This window comes from Delphinapterus leucas, chromosome 6 (assembly GCF_059928025.1).
Source record: "Delphinapterus leucas isolate spDelLeu-1000000601 "Yukka" chromosome 6, BTC_Dleu_Yukka2, whole genome shotgun sequence".
In the NCBI taxonomy this organism is placed as follows: Eukaryota; Metazoa; Chordata; class Mammalia; order Artiodactyla; family Monodontidae; genus Delphinapterus; species Delphinapterus leucas.
Window position 1 is genome coordinate 73951100 of NC_143134.1, and position 20812 is coordinate 73971911.

The 20812-nt window shown below is 41.4% G+C and overlaps 1 protein-coding gene and 1 long non-coding RNA gene across 5 annotated transcripts in view; one reads left to right on the forward strand and one right to left on the reverse strand.

The window, feature by feature from the left end:
• The window catches only part of DOCK8 (dedicator of cytokinesis 8), a 224196-nt gene that overhangs the window by 156153 nt on the left and 47231 nt on the right, over positions 1–20812 (reverse strand). For 3 of the 4 annotated variants that reach the window (XM_089913260.1, XM_022573565.3, XM_089913262.1), the window contains exons 2-3: positions 14750–14852; positions 2256–2431 (exon numbers count right to left, since the gene is read on the reverse strand). In XM_089913260.1, coding sequence (XP_089769386.1) covers positions 2256–2431; positions 14750–14852 — 279 coding nt within the window. Of the gene's footprint in view, positions 1–2255; positions 2432–13695; positions 15041–20812 lie in introns of those variants that run through there. The other variant, XM_089913261.1, reaches the window with a different exon arrangement.
• Positions 1837–20459, forward strand: LOC149748972 (uncharacterized). Its single transcript, XR_016393564.1, has 5 exons — positions 1837–2647; positions 3632–3831; positions 4731–4779; positions 16114–17597; positions 17721–20459. It is a non-coding gene; the product is annotated as an uncharacterized LOC149748972 (long non-coding RNA).

The following is a 20812-nucleotide window of genomic DNA, read 5'->3' on the forward strand; positions in this document are numbered from 1 at the left end:
AGAGCTGTGATGAAGATGAAGTCAGTGTGTGAAGTGCTTAGAAAAGCGTCTGGCACATAATAAGACCTACGTGTGATAGTTCACACTTGTGTGCCACTCATTCTGCACTAGGCACTGATGCAATCCCTCTACATGTATGAATTCAGTTAATGTCAATCAGCTCCATAGAACAGACGCTATTACTATTTTCATTTTGCAGAGGGATGAGATGAAAAGATCTTTCTCAAAGACACTCAGCAAGTGGAAGAGCAGGGAACTGACCCCAGGCCACTCGCCTGGGAGCGCAGGTTTACACCCACTGCACTATCACAGCTCAATATCATGTTCTCGGATAGGCACTGGGGTTCAACAGGAGTCAGCTGTCGTTTACTCTCATTATGATGATACTTTCCTGGGCTTTAATTATACACAAGACTTTTGGGCAACGATTGAAACAGTAGAGGGTATTTGAAAGCCATCAGACAGATAACGTGTTAGTTATCAATTCTGGTGACGAGGCAATATTATGCTCAAAAACTGATGTTAAGGGCTTCCCTGGTGGCGCAGTGGCTGAGAGTCCGCCTGCCGATGCAGGGGACACGGGTTCGTGCCCCGGTCCAGGAGGAGCCCACATGTCGCGGAGCGGCTGGGCCCGTGAGCCATGGCCGCTGAGCCTGTGCGTCTGGAGCCTGTGCTCCGCAACGGGAGAGGCCACAACAGTGAGAGGCCCGCGTATCGCAAAAAACAAAAAAACCTGATGTTAAGAAAAAAATTACCTTTTCTATCATATTTCAAAAAAGAATCCAAATCCTCCTACCTGTAAACTTATTGTAAGTATTTTTTTTTTTTTTTTTTTTTGCGGTACGCGGGCCTCTCACTGTCGTGGCCTCTCCCATTGCGGAGCACAGGCTCCGGACACAGAGGCTCAGGGCCATGACTCACGGGCCCAGCCACTCCGCGGCATGTGGGATCTTCCCGGACCGGGGCACGAACCCGTGTCCCCTGCATCGGCAGGCGGACTCTCAACCACTGCGCGCCCAGGGAAGCTCTATTTTAAGTATTTTAAACAGGATTTTCCAAGATTCTGATCTCATTTGAAGACAATTAACCATATATTTTACACAAAGAAATTAAATTATTCTCTACCAAAGGGAACTATAATAGATGTTACCTATATGAAAGTCACATCTGAATAAATGGACTGACAACAGGGAAAAATGATTCCCAAGAATCACCATGATCTTGTTTTCTAGGGAGTGAGTATCTTCAAAATGTTAGAGAAGAGCATATGGTCAGCTCTTCTATATGAATGAGAACTGTCTAAACAAAGAGCAAAGGGTCAAATAATACCCTATCACTGTCATCTAACCTTCTTAAACTGTGATGAAATAAAATCCAAAATAGAACTGGAATATCCCCGAATAATGAGGGCAGGGGCCGTGTTTCATGATCTCACTTCCAGGACTTTTTGGGGAAGAGGAGAAGGTTGAAAATCTCAGGAGGATGTGAATCTTTGGTTTTGAAGATGAATGCAAATAAAAGTTCATCCTAAATCTCCAAAGAGACATTGCTTGTTACACTATGGAAATAACAGGAGTTTCATCTAAATATAATTCCATCATTTGATACTGAGGGCTAATGCTGACACCTGTAAACACATCCATTAACCCACTGTAGAAACTCAACCCTAAGCAGCTATTCACATATTCACACTACAGAGCTTTCCCCATTGTTTTTCCGCTTGACAAGACTTGCTTCACAAGAAAGAACTTTGCCTTATTCATCTTTTTACCCCAGTTCTCAGCACATAGTAGATGCTCAAGAAATGTGGATCGGACTTACTTTTGTGACTTGATCCAGTCTCATATATGGAAAGAATTAAAATGCTCCTGAACGGAGGCATTTCAATGATTATTATTTTTACAAATGGAAAAACTGAGGCCTCCTGAGGTCACATGACTCGCCCACAGTCACTGAGCTGACCCGGGCAGTCTGGGTCCAGAGCCTGCACTCTTCACCTCTTCTTAAGCAGTCGATTTTGTTCCACTGCAGCCCTTTAACTGGCTTAGTCCCCACATGGCTTTTCAAAGCCTCTGGTCAAACCAGTTCAAAATCTATCTACATGTAGGTGACAGTGCCACAGTAGTCATCCTGCACATCTTGATAGATCTGAGTCATGTTACTTGTAAGAGAAGTCCAGAATTAGGGCATCTCTCCCTAACCAAGAACAGGCATGATCATCATAATCCCATCCACATTTTAAGAAAGGAATTTACCCTTCCTCTGGCAAAGAGGGCTGCAAAGTTCGACATTCCTTCGGCGTGAACACCACGTCCAAGTCATCTTCGGAGAAGTCTCCCAGCTCTTGGGCAAGCTCCACATCCAGGCTGTTCAGGTGTGTCATCAGAAGTCCTTCAAAGTCCACTGGCTCCACCGGGTCATAAAACTGAGGCTGGGGGCAGGGAAAGGAAAAAGAGGTTCCCCCACTGTTTAGGGTAAAAGCACTAAGGCGACAGGAGATATGTGCCCTGTCCTCCCTCTCCTCCCAGTAAGTGCTTCGCTCCTCATGTACAACTAAGTGGGGCTGTCTTTAGAGAAGCTGTCAAACACAGAAGTGGTGATATGCAAAGGAAAAGAAACACAGCATGGAAAGTCAAGTCAGAACACAGTGAGTAATTAAAATCACACCCCAAGGTAGAATTTTTCTCTTCTTAATTGCATCTTTTTGCGTGTGTGTGTGTGTGTGTGTGTGTGTGTGTGGTATGCGGGCCTCTCACTGCTGTGGCCTCTCCCGTTGCGGAGCACAGGCTCCGGACGCGCAGGCTCAGCGGCCATGGCTCACGGGCCCAGCCGCTCCGCGGCATGTGGGATCTTCCCGGACCGGGGCCTGAACCCGTGTCCCCTGCATCAGCAGGTGGACTCTCAACCACTGCGCCACCGGGGAAGCCCTAATTGCATCTTGATGAGGATTCCTGAGAAGATCCAAAATGAGATCACTAGGCTTTGCTGCATTTTTATAATTTCTCACACAAAAGCTCTCTGAGGCCACGTTTACCCAAATACAGTGAAGCGGCGAATCGGAGGCAATTTTCTAGAGATTCAGGCAAACTCGACAGTCCTTTTGTCTGAGTATTTAGGTACAGTGCTTTCTTTGGCCTGAGTTATCCTATACATTGATTCTTGAAGGCACTTCATTCGTAATCACGGCCCACAGTGAACCAGGCTGGGTGTCTGGGACACTCCAAGGCAGTAATTTCCAAACGCTGCTGCACTGCCTGGTGCCGGTTGGGAAGAATTTTCACTGACTGCAGTTAAATGAGCAAACTAAGGGCAACTGGCTGAGTTTTCATAAGGCTGACTGTACTTGCTTGGAAAGGATTGCCTTTTTTTATTTTGTCCCTTCAATTATATCCTTCCATAGTGGGGGTATAAAAGAAATGATAGAAGTAGGTGGTAATTTAAAAAATAATTTTCCTCAGGTGCAAGTTGCCAATTCAACAAATATTTTTTTCTAGCTTGTGAAGTCTACTTAGACTTAGGAAGCCACTGCCTTAACGGAGTAAAAGAATCACTTAGATCAAGTTGACGTGTGTAGTAGTGGTAGTAGTAATAATAATAATAACAGCAGCTCTGTGGTGTTCATTTATGGCAGACTATTTGGAGTCATCACTCCAACAAACACCCCAGATTCTTGACTTGTACTGCCTCGCTCTGAAACAAGGACAGATCTAAAGGAAATGCTGACCAAACCGGTTTTTCATCACCCTGAAACCATACACCAGGCTAGATGTAAGGCTCCAGGTTAGAGAAGAGGAAAAAAGTGCCATGGAAGAGGCAAGAAGATTAGAGAAGGTAAGTGTGGCTTGCCCCGTCTCCTCCCACCTTTGTGTCCCTGGTGGTGGTGGAGACCTGAGTGACACGTGAAAGAGTGAGGACAAAGCTGGGAAGTGAGCAAACATGCCCTCCTTGTCTGAGATTCCTGAAGTGGCTGACTTACATCATGCCCTATGCCAGCAGGACCAAAAGGGGCAGAAGAGAAGGCAGCAGGACATTCTTCAGTAGGAGAGAGCACAGACACTCCCCTGGTTCCCCAAGGCTCCCACAAAGTGTGACTGAGGACAAGGAAGTTTCTTTCCGTGGGTTCTGACTGGGGACCTGGAAGTCAGCTAAGGAGAGGACCAAAGTCCTTAGAGGGGCCTCTCAAGATGAAGCAGCTGGGACCACCAGGGGCTCAGAGAACTGCAGATCAGGCTATGCAGAAGCCAGGTGGGGACAGTTTGCAAAAAGACATTGTTGACCTCTGCCAGAGGGAACAACAGGCATTATCCACGCACAGAACAAAAAACAATCTACTGCAGGCTTACATAAGACCAACCCCGAAGGAGAAAGCAGACTTTCCACTCCTTATCACAACACAGCACAGAGTTCAGGGGCAGGGACTGAAATGACTTCAACTCGAAACGAAGAGATTGCACTGTTTGCATACTCAACCTTATTACTGTAAAGTTTATACCCTTGAATTAAAAACTGTTGAGCATGATGTGCCAAGAAGTTGTGCTAGGTCACTCTAGACAGTATCTCATTAAATCCTCACCAGAACTCTGTAAAGTACACTCTTTTATTACCCTCATTTTACAGATGAGGACTTTGAAGGCTAGATATTTAATAGTTTGCCCATGTTTACATAGCTGGGAAGTAGCCCATCTGGAATTCAAACCTAGGCAGGCTCCTAATTCTGTTTTCTCTTGCAGGCTTTCCAGGGAATCTGGATTTCCAGAAATAATTAAACACAAGGCAGTGGTAAGTGTGTTCAGAAGAGAGTAAAATAAATCCATCTGCCACCACGCACAAGTTCCACCCTGAACTTCTCATGAGATTGGCTTCTCAAAGTAATAATAGTGAAGTAATTAACTGATTAAAGTGATACTAAACATAAATTTATCAGGAAGAGTATCAATTATTCGAGTAGAGGCATTGAAGAGATATACTGAAAAATTATACTGAAGCACATTTGAAACAATGTGACACTAGCACTAATAACTACTGGGTTGGCCAAAAAGTTCCTTCGGGTTTTTCTGTAACGTCTTAATGGAAAAAATCCCGAAGGAACTTTTTGGCCAACCAATAGCGGGTAGAAGCTTCCACAGAGAAATGGCATTTGTGTGAAATCATCAGAGAGAAAAAAATTTAGGTCCAGCCAAAGTATTATACTTATTATGTCCCTAAAATTCAAAGCCACAAGGGATAAGAAAAACCTGGCTGATACTGGCACCTGTTACCTACAGGACAGGCTGCCGACGAGCTGGGGGGCGGCGCAAAGGATAGCTGACTCCGTTTTTGAACTTCATCAGCAAGTTCAATTACTTGCTGAACATCTATTAAATGCAAGTCACTGAGTTGGCCCTTAGGGATAAAGATGAATACAGGAAGCTACTCTCATGCCTCTTTCCCCAGACCTTGAGTCAACTGTGAGATGGGGAAGCTTGCCACCTTCTCACATACAAAATAATGCTATCTTTGGAGGGGGGAGCTATGACAAAGAATACAGTGTCATCACTGAGCACTAACTGTGCAGCAATGTGCCAAAAGCAATAAACACAGTTGATCATAAAGTCATAAACTCTTACGGTCTGAATCTACTTCAGGACTGAACAGGCGATAAGAATAAGCCATAATGATAGAATTCTTGAGTATCATTCTAGCACTACACATAAGCTGGCATGTAATAACGAGTCACCACTACGCTTTCTATGCTGAAACTAACAAGGGAGGAAACTGTTCATTGCAAAAGAGATGTAAACTGGTCCTGCTCTTGGCAAGTGGGTGGAGAGGCCAACTACTGTTATCTAGGCCTCCAAGCAAGTTGTTCCTCTTGCATATTCAAATAACCAGGAACCAAAAGAGATTTCTGTTCTCTAAACTATCTGAAGTCAATCTCAAGAGTAAGTTTTAAAAAAGAAAAAAGAAGAGTAGGTTTTATTATTAAGCAATTAACACATACACACATTTGGGGTAAACAAATATTGAAGAGATTTACAGTGGCTTTGCATTTCATTGGGGGCTGAAGTTTGGGAATGGTGCTGGAGGGGGATGTTCTGAGGTCAGTCCCTTGGGCTCTTGGGAGCATAAAAGCCAAATGGGAAAATTTACTATTTCTGTTTTCTCTGCTACTGAGTTATATGTGGCCTCCTAGTCAGTGGAGACTCAAGACTAGTTTAAATGGTATGATCCAAAGTAATTTCAAGGTCATCTTATACAAGGAATTATCATATCATGTCTATCATTTGTTAAAATAATATAAGAAAAAACCCTAAATAATCAAAATAAAAACAAACACAAAAAACCTATTTTTAAAAACAAAACAACTTAAGACTGCAAATTATCCTAAATCAGGCTTTGATTGTGATGGCTTTGTGATGTGTCAACTTGGCTCAGCAGAGCTACATTCTTCCAAATTCCCTTCCTAGTATTCTTCCAGTCGTGGTTGGCTACCGGGGTTTTCTCTTGCCAGAACTGGAGGACAGAAGGGAGACTGCAGCTATTCTGTAGCATACACACACCTACTGATACAATCAAACACCAAGTTAGGTGTGAAGTGATATTACCCATGTAATTAAAGTCTCTAACCAGTTGACTTTAAGATAATCAAAAGGGAGATTAGCCTGGGTGGCCTGACTCAATCAGTTGGATGTCTTTTCACAGAGAGTGGAGGCTCTCTGGAAGTTCAGGGCTCCAGGCTTCAGCTCATGCCCTGTGGACTTCAGGCTTGCTTAGCCACCACCAGTGGGTAAACCAATTCCCTGTAATCAATTCCTTAATAAACATGAAGATGCATGTCCTGCCAGTTCCACTGCTCTGGTTGAATCTAGAATAATACACCAACTTTCACTCATTCAACAAATACTCGCTGGGGTCCTAAGCAGTCCAGCACTAGGCCAAGGAGACATAGTCAATGACCTCAATCAATTTTCAACACTCCTCTAGTGAAGATTCGTGCGGTCTTTCTTTCTAGCTATTTTCTTCAGATGTCTGATCCATAGAAGACTAGAAATACACAAAAAGTATAAATACTCTAAAAGCTTAAATTATTCAGAGACAAATATTCATTTTTAATGAAGAGGGTTCAAGTTTTTCCTTGTCCCCTAATGCACATCAAGGGCTAGTTCTCCTGACACGGGGTAGGATTCAATTTGTTTTGAAGCTGAAAACTTCTACAGCATCAGAACCATGTCTGTTTAAAATTAATCTATGTAGCCTTAGCATAGCATAGTATGCCGCCATCACACTGATAGATGATTAAAATAACAAATCTGCACAATATTTCACAAATAAGGATACCGAAAAACAGAGAAGTTACATAACTTGGTCCAAATCACACAGGTAATCACAAAAGACCTGGGTCCTTTGTTACAACACTGGGGACGCTTCATGCCGCTTTGGGTGGGGCTAGGGGAAGAGGCATGATGCTTCCAAATGCCCTGGCCTTGTACCCTCATGCATGTCTATCCCTGTGGTGGGTGGTCTTCAAATCAACTTGGCTGTTCATGAGAGACGAGTCTTGGTCAAAGTCACCTAAGACTTCCATGTTGCCAAATTCAGTGGCTGTCGCTCATTCCTGGTTTATCTATAGCACTGAACAGTTAATCACTCTTTCCTTCTTGAAACACTTTCTTCACGTGGAGAGGGACCAACTGTCCTAGTGTGTCCCAATCTCTGAAAGTCCATGGACCAGGAAACCCCTCAGTCCAGCAAACTGGAACAGACACTTGGTCACTCTACCTTTGGGACATGACTTTTCCTAGGTTCTCCTTCTCCTTTGCAGAGCCCTAGGGTTCAGTCCTAAAAGAGCTTCTCTCCCCAATCTGAATTTACTCCCATATGATCTCATCTATGTGCATGACTTTAAATACCTTCTTTTTCTTTCTTTTTAAAATTATAGCTATATATCTGTAGCCTCTACCTTTGCCCTGAGAGTCAGGTTCATTTTTCCAATTACATCTCAGCATTGCACCTTGGTGATCTAACAGGCCTCTCAAACGTCACAAATTCAAAATTACTTCACTTTCCTGCCGATCTGCTCTTCCCGTATTTTCCAGGTCTGTGCATCTCAGCAAGTGGCGATTCCACTCCGCCAGCTGCCCAGGGCAAAATCTCTGGAGTCAACGTTGATTTGTCTCTTTTTCTTACATCCTGCATATTATCTATCAGAAAATCCTATCCACTTTACTTCTGAAATATATCCAGAATCCAACCGCTTCTCACCTTTTCTACTGCCACCACCCTATTCCAAAGCACCACCGTTGTTTTGTTGAGTTACTGTGACAATTTCCTAACTGCCCTCCCCACCCCGGTCTATTCTTCACTTAGCAGCCAGAGTGATCTTTATAAAAAGAACCCTATAAGCAACCTTTATAATAAAAATTCTGATGGTGCTGAGTCTGTGCTTCCAGTGACTTCCCATCTTAATCCAAGTAAGAGACAAAGTTCTCCCATGGCCTCTGAGGCCGATGACCCAGCCTTGATTCCTCTTCGATCTCATCTCCTATTGCCCACTCTTCTCAGCTCACAGTCTGCATCCTTCCTGTTTCTGGAGCATGCCATATGCTCTTGCTCTGGGGACTTGGCTCTTGCTGTTCCTTCTAAATCGAATATTCTTCCTTCAAATACCTGTTAAGTTCATTCAGAATTCTTCCCAAGTGTCTCCTTTCCAGACCTCCAAGCCTCCACAGACCACTCGATCTAAAATATAGTGCTCTCTTCTGTGTCACTCTCTTCCCTATCCACGTTTCATTCTTCAAAGCACTTACTACCCCTTGAGAGAGTCTACATTCACTTATTTGTCTACGTCTCTCATTCCAGAATGTAAGCTCATGAAGACAGACACTCTGTTACATTCACTACTGTATCCCCAGCTCCTACAGCAATTCCTGGCACAGAGTGAGACCCAGTACATGTTTCCTGAGTAAATGAATATGGAAAGCAATCCTCTTGGCTCTCTACTATCTTTAAGTAAACAGAGCAGAAGGCAGTAAAGTTCCTCTGGCTTCAATATTTCAAAGTACTTCATGGCTTAGATTAAGGAATACTTCCCTGTTTCCACCAATGGCAATCTTCCACTGATGCCACTGCATGGAAGATACTGACATGCCATGATGGACATCAATCTAATCTTACCAAGGCTGACTTGATTCCTCTGCTTTACAGTGACAGTAATGAAATTCACGCTCTGCGTGCAGGGTGGCACTCTTTCATTTTGCCTTCCAGTGTGAATCTGCATGAAAATTGTAATGAAATCTTCATTTTCCATCATGTCCCCTCCAGTGAAATCAATGAAACCTAAAGATAGTCTAACTTCTTTGAAAGATGAAGCACAAAAGAAAAACAAAAAAGACCACGTTTATCGAGTGATCCACCATTTAGATCATCCTTAGTGGTTAAAAAAAAAAAAGGTTGTTTTATTGCAGAGAAGCTTAAACACGAAACAAAAAAGAATGCTTTCCAAGGTATGAGACCTTCTTTTTTCTTTCCCCTGTAACTGTTATATACAAACATGTCGTGTAGCCATAGTGTTTTGATTTATATCCAGGATGTGGCTTTCTACATCCTTCTCTTCAGCCAGAGCTGTTATGATCCAGCTGATTCCTTCCATTTTACTTCAAAGTTTTTCTCTTCTCACTTTTAAAAATAACACTTTTCCTCTATAAAAATGTAAGTTAAGTTATTAACCATGCACACAGTATCTCAAATCCTTTCTAACTTAGGGCAAAGAAGACCTACCTTTCTTCTCTTGTATGCTTTACTCTCCTTTCTACTTTGAATAATCAGAAAGATAGTTTTACTATATACGGTTTCATCTTAATGAACACAACTAATATACAGTTGTTCGCCTTTATAGATGACTGGCATCAGAGGGGGTCTGGCCAACCTATTCACATAGCTGTGGCAATGGAGAATTCCAAGGCCAATGGGTGATGCACAGGTGATTCTATTCACAAGCCCCTCTTTGGCGCTGGCCACAAAGGACTCTGATGGCAGTATTAGGAGTGTCAAAAAGAGCCAGGGCAAGTCTGTAATCATTGCATTTTGTTTTATAAAACCAACTCTAAATGGTGAATCCTCTTCATATTCAAAAATGCAAAATTTTAAAATACTTTATCTACTTTGAAAATGCATGTTTACACAATCACCATAGCTAACATTTACAATTAGGGTTAAAAAAACAAAAACCCAGTAACACCACACATACACACATGCACACACACATACCCACAAAATCAAACGCAACCTTCCTCTCACTTGATTTATCAGATTTATGACAGAATCCGCTATATTTATATAAAAATATATTCACAGGATTAGCAAGTAGTCCTCGCTTACTACATTTTCTGAAATTCAGAGCCACCAGGACAACAAAAGAAACTTTACTCTTCTTATGTTCTTCCTCCTATTTGGACTACTTCTATCTATCAACACATAGGTTCTTTAAATGACCCTCAACCTGTACCACATGTTAAAGTCCCATGGAACTTTAAAATACTGATACCTGGACCCCAACTCTAGGGATTTTGATGTAATTGTTCTACGACAGGCCACAGGTATGAGTCTAATGGTCTCAGGTGATTCTAATGAGAGCCAGGTCTGAGAACCTTCCTCTAAATCTTCTCAACCTCCCCCTTTAAGCCTTTACCTCCTATTTTGTCTTGGATCTTCTCTCCTCTGAACACCCACCACACCCAAAGCCAGCATGGATTCTCCGTATTATCTGCCTTCCCAAATATATTATAAGGCCCTTAAGAGGCAAAATCATCTCCTATTCATCTTGAAATCTCCCACAGTGTCTCCACAGTGCCAAATAAACAGACAGCAACATTAGCCTCTACGTACACAGCATCTATTTTATCATTCTATGTTAACCCTAACAGGGGTAGCATTACTATGCCCGTAGTGCACATGAAGAAACTGAAGCCTTCATCAAGGCTACTTAACTTGCCCCAAATTATGTAACTAATAAGTGACAGTTATGCTCCACCCCAGATCCATCTGACTGCAAGTTCCAGCCTCTTGCAAAACAACAACAAGGTATAATTGACTGGGTTTTAAATAACTTGGTGCCAGTTTCCAAAAAGCACATGAAAAGATGTTCAACATTGCTAATTATTAGAAAAATTCAAATCAAAACTACAATGAGGTTTCACCTCACATTGGTCAGAAAGACCATCATCAAAACGTCTACAAACAGTAAATGCTGGAAAGGGCGTGGAGAAAAGGGAACCCTCCTACACTGTTGTTGGGAATGTAAATTGGTGCAGCCACTATGGAGAACGGTATGGAGGTTCCTTAAGAAACTAAAAATAGAACTACCATACGATCCAGCAATCCCACTCCTGGGCATATATCTGGAGAAAACCATAATTCAAAAAGATACAAGCACCCCAATGTTCATTGCATCACAATTTACAATAACCAAGACATGGAAGCAACTTAAATGTCCATCAACAGATGAATGGATAAAGAAGATGTGGTACATATATACAATGGAATACTATTCAGCCATAAAATGGATGAAATAATGCCATTTGCAGCGACATGGATGGACCCAGAGATTATCATACTAAGTGAAGTAAGTCAGAGAAAGGCAAATATCCTATGATATCACTTATATGTGGAATCTTAAAAAATGATACAAATGAACTTATTTACAAATCAGAAACAGACTAACAGACTTCGGAAACAAACTTATGCTTACTAAAGGGGAAGGGGGTGGGGGGATAAATTAGGAGTTTGGGATTAACAGATACACACTACTATATATAAAATAGAAAGTCAACAAGGACCTACTATACACCACAGGAAACTCTACTCAATATGCTTTAATAACCTATATGGGAAAAGAATCTGAAAAAGAATGAATATATGTATATATGTAACGGAATCTCTTTGCTGTACACCTGAAACTAGCACAGCATTGTAAATCAACTCTAATATAAAATAAAAATTAAATTAAAATAAATAAATAACATGGTGCCAATTAAATACTTTTAAAAATTAAACATTTATATCAGCATGTGGGGTTGTTGAAATGGTGGTTCTATAAACAAAGGTAAGGGAAATAAAGGTCAAAACGCACTTAATCAAATTTTCCAATTGTCTAAAATCATACAATGAATAGCCTATGGCTTCTCATTTAAGAAAAGTTTTTTTAAAGGTGCTTCAGGGTGAGTCTAGGTGATAAACTACTCCTCTGCCTTGCCAGAAATAAATCTTCCTGAAATGTCCCATTATCTTTCTATGAAACAAAATATTTTTTTTAAGGGAAAGGGAAATCACCATGTAAGTGGATGAGTTTTTGCTGGAGGAACCTTCATTCGGGAAGATGACTCAAGGGAAAGAACAGCCACTTCATTCTGACATTACAACAAGACCAGCAGGTAAACATTAGGGTGCTGGGACTTCCTGAGCAGTCCTTGCATTTAAAAAACAAAAGAGGAATCAAATGCAGACTTTTGCTCCCTCATATGCCACCTGCCCTTCAGGCGGTTAACAAGAAGAAGCAGGATCAGCACACTGTGCTGGGGGAAAATATTCAGAAGACTAAACTGGAATTAACCAGGAGAAATACATTTTAAAGGCTATTTATTTGCAAATAGAACCGGGTAGAAATTATGACAGGACCACATGATTCATGTATAGTTAAACATTTTTGCTTATTTCTTTGACATATTCTATTAGAAGTTAAGCCACATGTTAACTCTACCACCTAGCTAATGAAATAATTCATCCAAATTCACTTTTCTCAAAACCTGATGACGCAGCATAACTACCAAAAGAACGCCTGCAAAACTAAGAAACAATTTTTAAAATTTGTGACTTTAAATAAAAAAGATTTCTCCTGAAGAAATTTCAGGCTGCAGCTGGTGTGTAGCTAAGGGGTTAAAAGCCTCTGAGTTAAACTTCCTTAAAGCCTCTTAATAGTGAGGTCCACACTATTTCTCAAGACAACTATTGCAGAAAGCTGCAGTCTGAATTTACAAAGAAGCAAAGCACCAAACCCCATCTCCCGCACCTTGTTTAGGATTTTAAAATGTATCCAGTCACTTTTTTTTTTTTTTTTTGCGGTACGCGGGCTTCTCACTGTTGTGGCCTCTCCCGTTGCGGAGCACAGGCTCCGGACGCGCAGGCTCAGCGGCCATGGCTCACGGGCCCAGCCGCTCCGCGGCATGTGGGATCTTCCCGGACCGGGGCACGAACCCGTGTCCCCTGCATCGGCAGGCGGACTCTCAACCACTGCGCCACCAGGGAAGCCCTCCAGTCACTTTTTAACTGCATTTCGCATATTTTGAAAGACAATTTGAGTCAGAAATTTAAAAAAAATTTTTTTTGGTTTTCAATGAAATCTATACCAGCACCACATGAAACCAAAAAGCATATCTAATTTATCTTGGATTAAAGCATATCTAATACATCTGAAAGCACGGACATTATGCCCTTGGTGTGCTTTTATTATAATCTGTGATCTGAAACAGACAGGAAAAGTACAACTAAAAAGGGCAGTTGAACAAGCCACCGAAGTCATAAGTAGATTTTTTAAAGAACTGTCATCGAAAGTTACCTCTTGCAGTAAAAGGTGCTATACATTTTTTAGTACTACTATTTATCAGTGACACAACACACAAATTATCCTACTGAAAGAACCACAAATCACTCCAGTAAACATACCTTTAAAAGACACACAGTTACACGGCGTGGAAACTGTTACAGGAGACAAAATGGCGGCTACAGGAAACCGAGTGGAAGGTTACAAAATTTCTAAGAGCAGAAGTGGTTTTGAAGTAATAAGTGAGAAAGAAAAAAATAACCTAACCTCCTTAAGTTAACCAAGAGAACGAGCAAGAAAGTGGGGCTGTGCTGTGAGGGGAAGTGAGTACAGTGGAGGCTGCAGCTCTCTTACAAAGGAAGTGAAGGCTCACTTCTGGTTTTATAAACTATCTCATTTAAGTCAGATTTAACCCACTGGGCACACGCCTCGCATTTAGTCCTCAAATAACATAACATATGTATACACACTCAACAATTGGCGTTAATATAAAAATGTAGGCAATCTTCAACTTAAAAGGGGGATTTGTACTGTCTGATTCCATGGACATGAAGTTCCAGAGAGGGCAAAATTATGATGACAGAGGTGTATTGGTGATTGCCTAGGGCTGCTGGCTGAGGGTTGGGAGAGGAGACCCACTGCAAAAGGGCATGACGGGGCTTTTTCAGGGTAAAGAAACAGTTCTATATCTTGTCTGAGTACAGGTTAACTATAAATTGGCTAAATTCCTCAAACACCTACAAATGAGTGAAATTTTATTGTATGTAAATTACACTTCCAAAAAAAATATTTAAAAAGCTTAAAGTTCATAACTTGACTTTTCAGATTTGGGAATACATTTTTTTCCAATAAAAGCATGTTACAAATGGTTTTAAGTTTCCAGGCTAATCCTTCCCCTCCCCAAAATGTGAATCAAAATTTGGGTGAAATCAAATAGCCCGGAAGTCCACTGAGTCCAGAGACTTCAGAATCATAGTCCCTGGAGATCTGCTTTGTATTTCCAGCCCTAGTGGACGGAGAGAGGGGAATTGATGTCAAAAAGCAGTGCAGAGCCAGGAACTGGTGGTTGGTGATGTAAGGGATCGGTGGGAAAATCTAAGACTCAGGAAGCAAAAGTATACGCTGGGCACTTCTGCCCTTGACCATTCTCTAAGCAAACCTGTAACTCATACTTACTAGTTGAAGAGAGGGGAAGCCAGAGGTACTTATGCTTTGTCGATGGTACTGGCCAAGGTTTGGTGGGAGGGTAAACTGCTTCCTTATTTCCGCAGAAGAATACCTTGGGTTAAAACAGAAAAATCTAAATGAAGTGGTAATTTTAAAACACCATCACAATTATAGATACAATCTTTGATAGCATGTTATAAAACTTATTCCTTAGCCGGGTGACTGGCAGAACTGACTAAAATGTCCTCAGTGGCCTGTGGGTAGACACTAGAGCTTTTGGGTGATGATATACGCTCTTGAGAAGTTCACAGAAGCCAGGATGCCTGCAGTTATGGCTCTTGCCCAATACTGGAAGGATGACAGCATGAGGAGGAAGAAGAGTTTGCAGCCCAAGGAAAAAATCCAGGGCACTTGGCTCTTTCTTCCCAGGCCATTCAAAGGCATTTTCTCCACGTGAGGACATCTGGCCTCTGATGAGAGTCCTTTAAACCCCAAGCCGTCATCTTGAACCAGTCACTCTCCTTTCAAACAGCTGAGCCCTTATGGTCGCTGCCTGCTTTCACAGAAAATGCCAGCGACCTGTTAAATGAACACTTCCACCTCCCCACAGACACCTGAGATGCTGCCTGGAATTCCAGGGACTGTATTCGTTCCAAACCACTCCTAGTGAGTGATCCTTTGAGTCAGCCGCAGTGACACTGCTGAGCCCTCAGACAACATCCCTGTAGCCGGGAACCGAGCAGAGGAGAGTCACTCTCCACTGTCTACGCACACCTGCCGGCAGGAGTTACCGACAAGTGATATCCCGATTATGAGCAGGTTGACTTTTGTGCGCTCACTTGTTGGTCATTTGTTTGTAACTCAGAACACATTTTCTCATTAAGTCAGTCTTTGGTATCTGGATTCTTAGCCTAGTTCACAAAAGTGTACTTAAACCACAATGAGGCCACTACAGAAAATAACTAGAAACTGGCATTATTGAGGATCAAATGAGACCCTATTTGAAACATGCTGCATGTCCAACAAAGAGATATACACGCTTTTAAAATTATAACTTAAAATAAAATATTTAAATATTATAAATAAATCTTATTATATTTTCTCCATTTTAAAGTATGCTAGGGCATCATTATTAATTTTTCTGCATGATGAGGTTTCTGACATGACCTGCTTGGCTCCCAATCTTAGTAATGTGGTGCATCCAGGAAAGAGGCAGGAAACCTGTCCTGGCTGCACCTGTGGCATCCATTCTCCCAACCCAAGAGCACCTCAATCTCCTTTCAGGATTGGCACACTCATGTTGTACAGGTATAACCACAAATCAAAGGGATGGGCACATAGCCCAACGTAAGACAATTCTCTCTCCTTTCCAGGATCCTGAATGATGAATGGACATGAGAAAGGAAGAAAACGGCTGGAGCACATTCTTGTCAGCAGTGGCCCCTTTACACTATGATGCAATGAGATGTGAACCCCCAGAGAAGTTACAGCGGCCCGTAGTAATTGTACTCCTTCATTTCCCGAAGTACTTTCTTTCTCTATTTTTTTAAAGTATGAGAAAATACTAGGATAAGGAGTAAGTAGTCTGTCCATCAAGGAAATGCAAATCAAAATCACAATGAGATACCACTTCACAACCACTAGGTTGGATAAACCAAAAAAAAGATGGGCAGTAATGAGTATTGGTGAGGACATGAAGAAATTGAAGCAGTCATACATTGTTGGTGGGAATGTAAAATTGTGTACCTGCTTTGGAAAACAGTCTGGCAGTTCCTCAGAAAGGTAAACATAGAGCTCCCATATATCCCAGCAAACCCACCCCTAGGTTTATATCCAACAAAAGGAGAACATACTCCACACAAAGCTTATACATAAATGCTCATAGCAGCATTATTTACGGTAGCCAAAATGTGGAAACAACCTAAATGTCCATCACCTGATGAATGGATAAACAACATGTGGTATATCATACATGGACTACATTCAGCAATAAAAAAGTGAAAGAAGTACTGATACATACCACAACATGGATGAACCCTGAAAACATTACATTCAGTCGAAGAAGCTAAACCAGGAGACCACATGCTGTATAATTCCTTATATGAAATGTCCAGAATAAGCAAATCTATAGAGTAATGGGACTGAGGTTTCTTTTAGGGGTAATGAAAATGTTCTAAAATTAATTGTTCTGATGCATGCACAACTCTGTGGATATACTAAAAAACACTGAATTGTGTATATGTGTGAATTGTGTGGTACCTGAATTATTTCTAAATAAAGCTGATAGAGATATAAATGTGTGCTATGTGTGTGTGTGTGTAAGTATTCTACAGAGACAAGAGTGAAGGCAAGAATTTAGCATGACCAAGAATGGAGGAAAACTTTCAGATTTTGATCCCTGGTGCTCAATAGGTTCATTTTCATTACAGGTTTGGCAGTCACCATTTCTAAAAAAATCAACAGCCTAGGCAACTATCCAAAACAAAAGGCCCATCTTGCATAAACCACATTGTATCTTGTTTCTGGCATCACAGAAGCCCAAGCCAGCAGAGCAATCACTTATCTGCTTATTTCAGAAGGTGACCATAGTCACGAAGGGCAGAGACATCCAAGCAAAGTCCTTTTCTGTGACTGGGCTGACTTTTCACAGATAAGACTGACGGCTCCTGTGATTTCTGCTTCCAGGTCTTCCCCCCAGGGCCTCTCAAATAATGAGTTTTAGTTTTCTGGCCATTCTCAAGCCTTTCCTGTCATAGACCAGAGGGGTCTACCTGAATTGGGAATATCTGAAAACGTTCATGAAAGTGAACACGCCAACATGAAGTGGCATCATGAGAGAATCACAGAACGGCAGGAGGTACAGGTTTTGCTTTCATTTTGAAGTACAGTTGGCTGTCTAACAAAGCTGCAATACGTTTTTGTTTTTTTGTTTTTTTTGCGGTACGCGGGCCTCTCACTGTTGTGGCCTCTTCTGTTACAGAGCACAGGCTCCGGACGCGCAGGCTCAGCGGCCATGGCTCAAGGGCCCAGCCGCTCCACGGCACGTGGGATCTTCCCGGACCGGGGCACGAGCCCGCGCCCCCTGCATCGGCAGGCGGACTCCCAACCACTGCGCCACCAGGGAAGCCCTGCAATACGTTTGTCATCAAATGCCATCAGAATGTTCCTGCTCCCCAGCCCTGCATAAACAGCTGGAGTTCCTGTTTCAACCCTTCACATAAGCTTCCTGATTCAGAGCTATATAACTCATCTTTTTCCCTGACATGTCAAGCCTGCCCCAAGCCTATTTCCTATCCCTACAGAATCAATCCTACAAAAGGCAATTAAACCTGTCCCTTCAAAACCGTCAAATAAGGAGATGAATTGTTTGTCCTTAAAATGAAAACACTGAATCATCACACGTGGAATGAATTGCTTTGTATTCACTTAAAGAACTTCAAAATAAAATAGCTCTGGAGAGGCCCTACGCACATTTAAACTAGCAAAAACAGGCTGGAATGATAAAATTACATGTTGGTCAAGCTGTGGGAAAACCCCTGTGGGGTTGTATATTGGTGTCATGTCTTTGGAAAATAATACTGTAACATGTGACAAGAACTCTAAAACTGTCGTTACTCTTTCATGGGAATATACCCCATGGAATTTATACAGACAAGAATATAATTTGAACAAAAATGAACATGAGAACTCTGCATATGATAGCAAATAATTGAAAATAACCAATGCATCCAACATTAGGGAGAACACTAAGTACATAACAGCATAAAATACATGAAATATGATTTTACCATTTAAATATTTGTATGGAAATGTACATAAAGAAAGAAGTTAAAAGTAAAAAGTAATATGATGAATTGAATACAAATATTCAACAATATATGTATAAATAAATATACCAGAAGGTTCAGAAATGTTTCTGGTAGTTATATAGAGGGAGTTTAATAACTACCCAATTCAGCTCTTTCTCCTATAAAGTTGCTTAAAGTCATCATTTAAAAAAATAGTGTGTACCTATAAAGTGCCATGCAGGCATAGATGCACTACTGGGGATTTTTAAAAATCATGTAAATATCAGCTATTAAATTTACTGATATGGAACACAAATAAGAGAACCCAACCAGGGAAAGAGCTCCTACAGGTGTGGTGTCCATGCAGGTATTACATGGGGGTTTTGTTTTCTCTGCATTTGAGTCTCAGATCAAATTCAACACGTCTAAGATAATTTTTATGATGCTAGATTTATGTTATATTTCCCTGATGAGCCAAGATAGCCTTCTTCTAATCACTTGAAACGCTTTATAAATATTATCTTCTTTATTTCTGCAAATGTCACTACCCCTACTCTGGGGTCAGAAATGGTAGAATGGGATGGGTAGCAAAGCTCTATACTTTCATTCAGATGGACAGAGTGTTGTGATATATACAGCTGGAGCTAAGTATCAGTGGAATTAATGATTGGGCAGAGCTTGCTAAGCGTGGCCTATGGGTCATTTGCATGAAGTCATCAGCTGCTTAGTAAAAAGGCAGATTCTTAGACCCTGCCCCACGCTTGTGGTGTGGCCTGGGAAAAATGCATGTTTAACCAGCACCTCCAGGTGATTTTCATGTCCAAGAAAGCATAAGATTCACTGATGGGGCAAGTCTATGAGAGAGTGGTTGGTTGATTCATTCATTCACAAAAACACTGAGGGCACACACAGTGCCAGACTCTCTGCCAAGTGCTAGGGACTTGAAGTCCAAGAAAACACTGCTGCTGCTCCTGGAAGTTCAGTCCCGTAGGTGGGAGGGCGGAGGGCAGATGGATAATTGAATAATTCTAATACAACATGATAAGCATGTATTATACACAGGAATGTGCACAGTGCCTTGTGAGCAAAGAGGAGGGAGTTACCAACTCAGTCTCAGAATGCCTAGGAGGCTTCCAGGAAAAGGGGACTTTGGAACCATATTTTGGGAAAAAAAAGAAAAAAATCAGTAGGAACAGGCCTGATTGGAAAAAAAAATGCATTTCAAGCATTTTTTAAACCATTTCATGACATCTAGACATTAGGTTTCTATACTCCTACTTCAAGTATTTTAACCCTACATTTTAATAGGGCAGTATTTGGGCTGCCCTGTTTCTTTACAACAGACATAGCTAGAAGAGCAAAGAAAAAGAGTGTGAACTCAGTGACCTAGCCCTGAGCTTTGCCATTTGCCAGCTGTTTTGAATTCAAGTACATCAGTTAACCAAGCTGGGTTTTAGTTTCATTACATGTAAAATGAAGGGGCTGGGCTATACGATCTCCTGGGCACCTTTCCAGCTCTAACTGGCAAAGATGCTTAAGCCTCTCCAAGTGGAACGATCGGCACTGTCATCTACACCAGCAGCTCTGCTAGGAAACCAAACAGCCCCAGAAGGCTTCTCTCTGGCTGTCATCCCTAAAACAAAATTCTTTCACACTGTATGCTGGTATGGCCAGCAGCCAAAATGGTTGGGAGGATTTTAAAACTGATTCAAGAAAAAAACCTTGTCTATAAGAGTTTAAAGAGGTTTAGTGTCTTCCTGAATCTGACATGTTTTAAACAATAGTGAAACGAGTGGAATAAAGAAAAGCAAACGTATAACTTACTCTTAGTTTACATATAGTTACTCTTAGTAACTAACAACTGTATAAAACACTCAACAACTACAGTGTAAAGTACACAGCTGGTAACAAATAATAATTAGAGACATTTGTCGGTAGCATATATATGGATGCAGCCACAAGCACACTGTAAAATTAAACCTTGCCAAAGAGGCACTGTTCAGAACTAGAAATGATTTACACCAAGTAAATGGTGAAAGAATGTTACCCCCCAAACTTCCTGAATTATAAGTTTAGGGCAGTGCTGTATAAAAACAATAATAAAGCTCTTAAAATTTGCTGTATGTATGTAGAAAAACTAGCTCTGAATGATGTAAAAAACACAGGGTTGGGTCACAGTTTGGGGCATGGATAACGTCTGAAAACACAGAGCTGGCTCAAGAGTGAGTAGTTCCTGGAGTTGACCATATAAAAATGATCTAAGGCTTTTTCTGAGATGCATCCT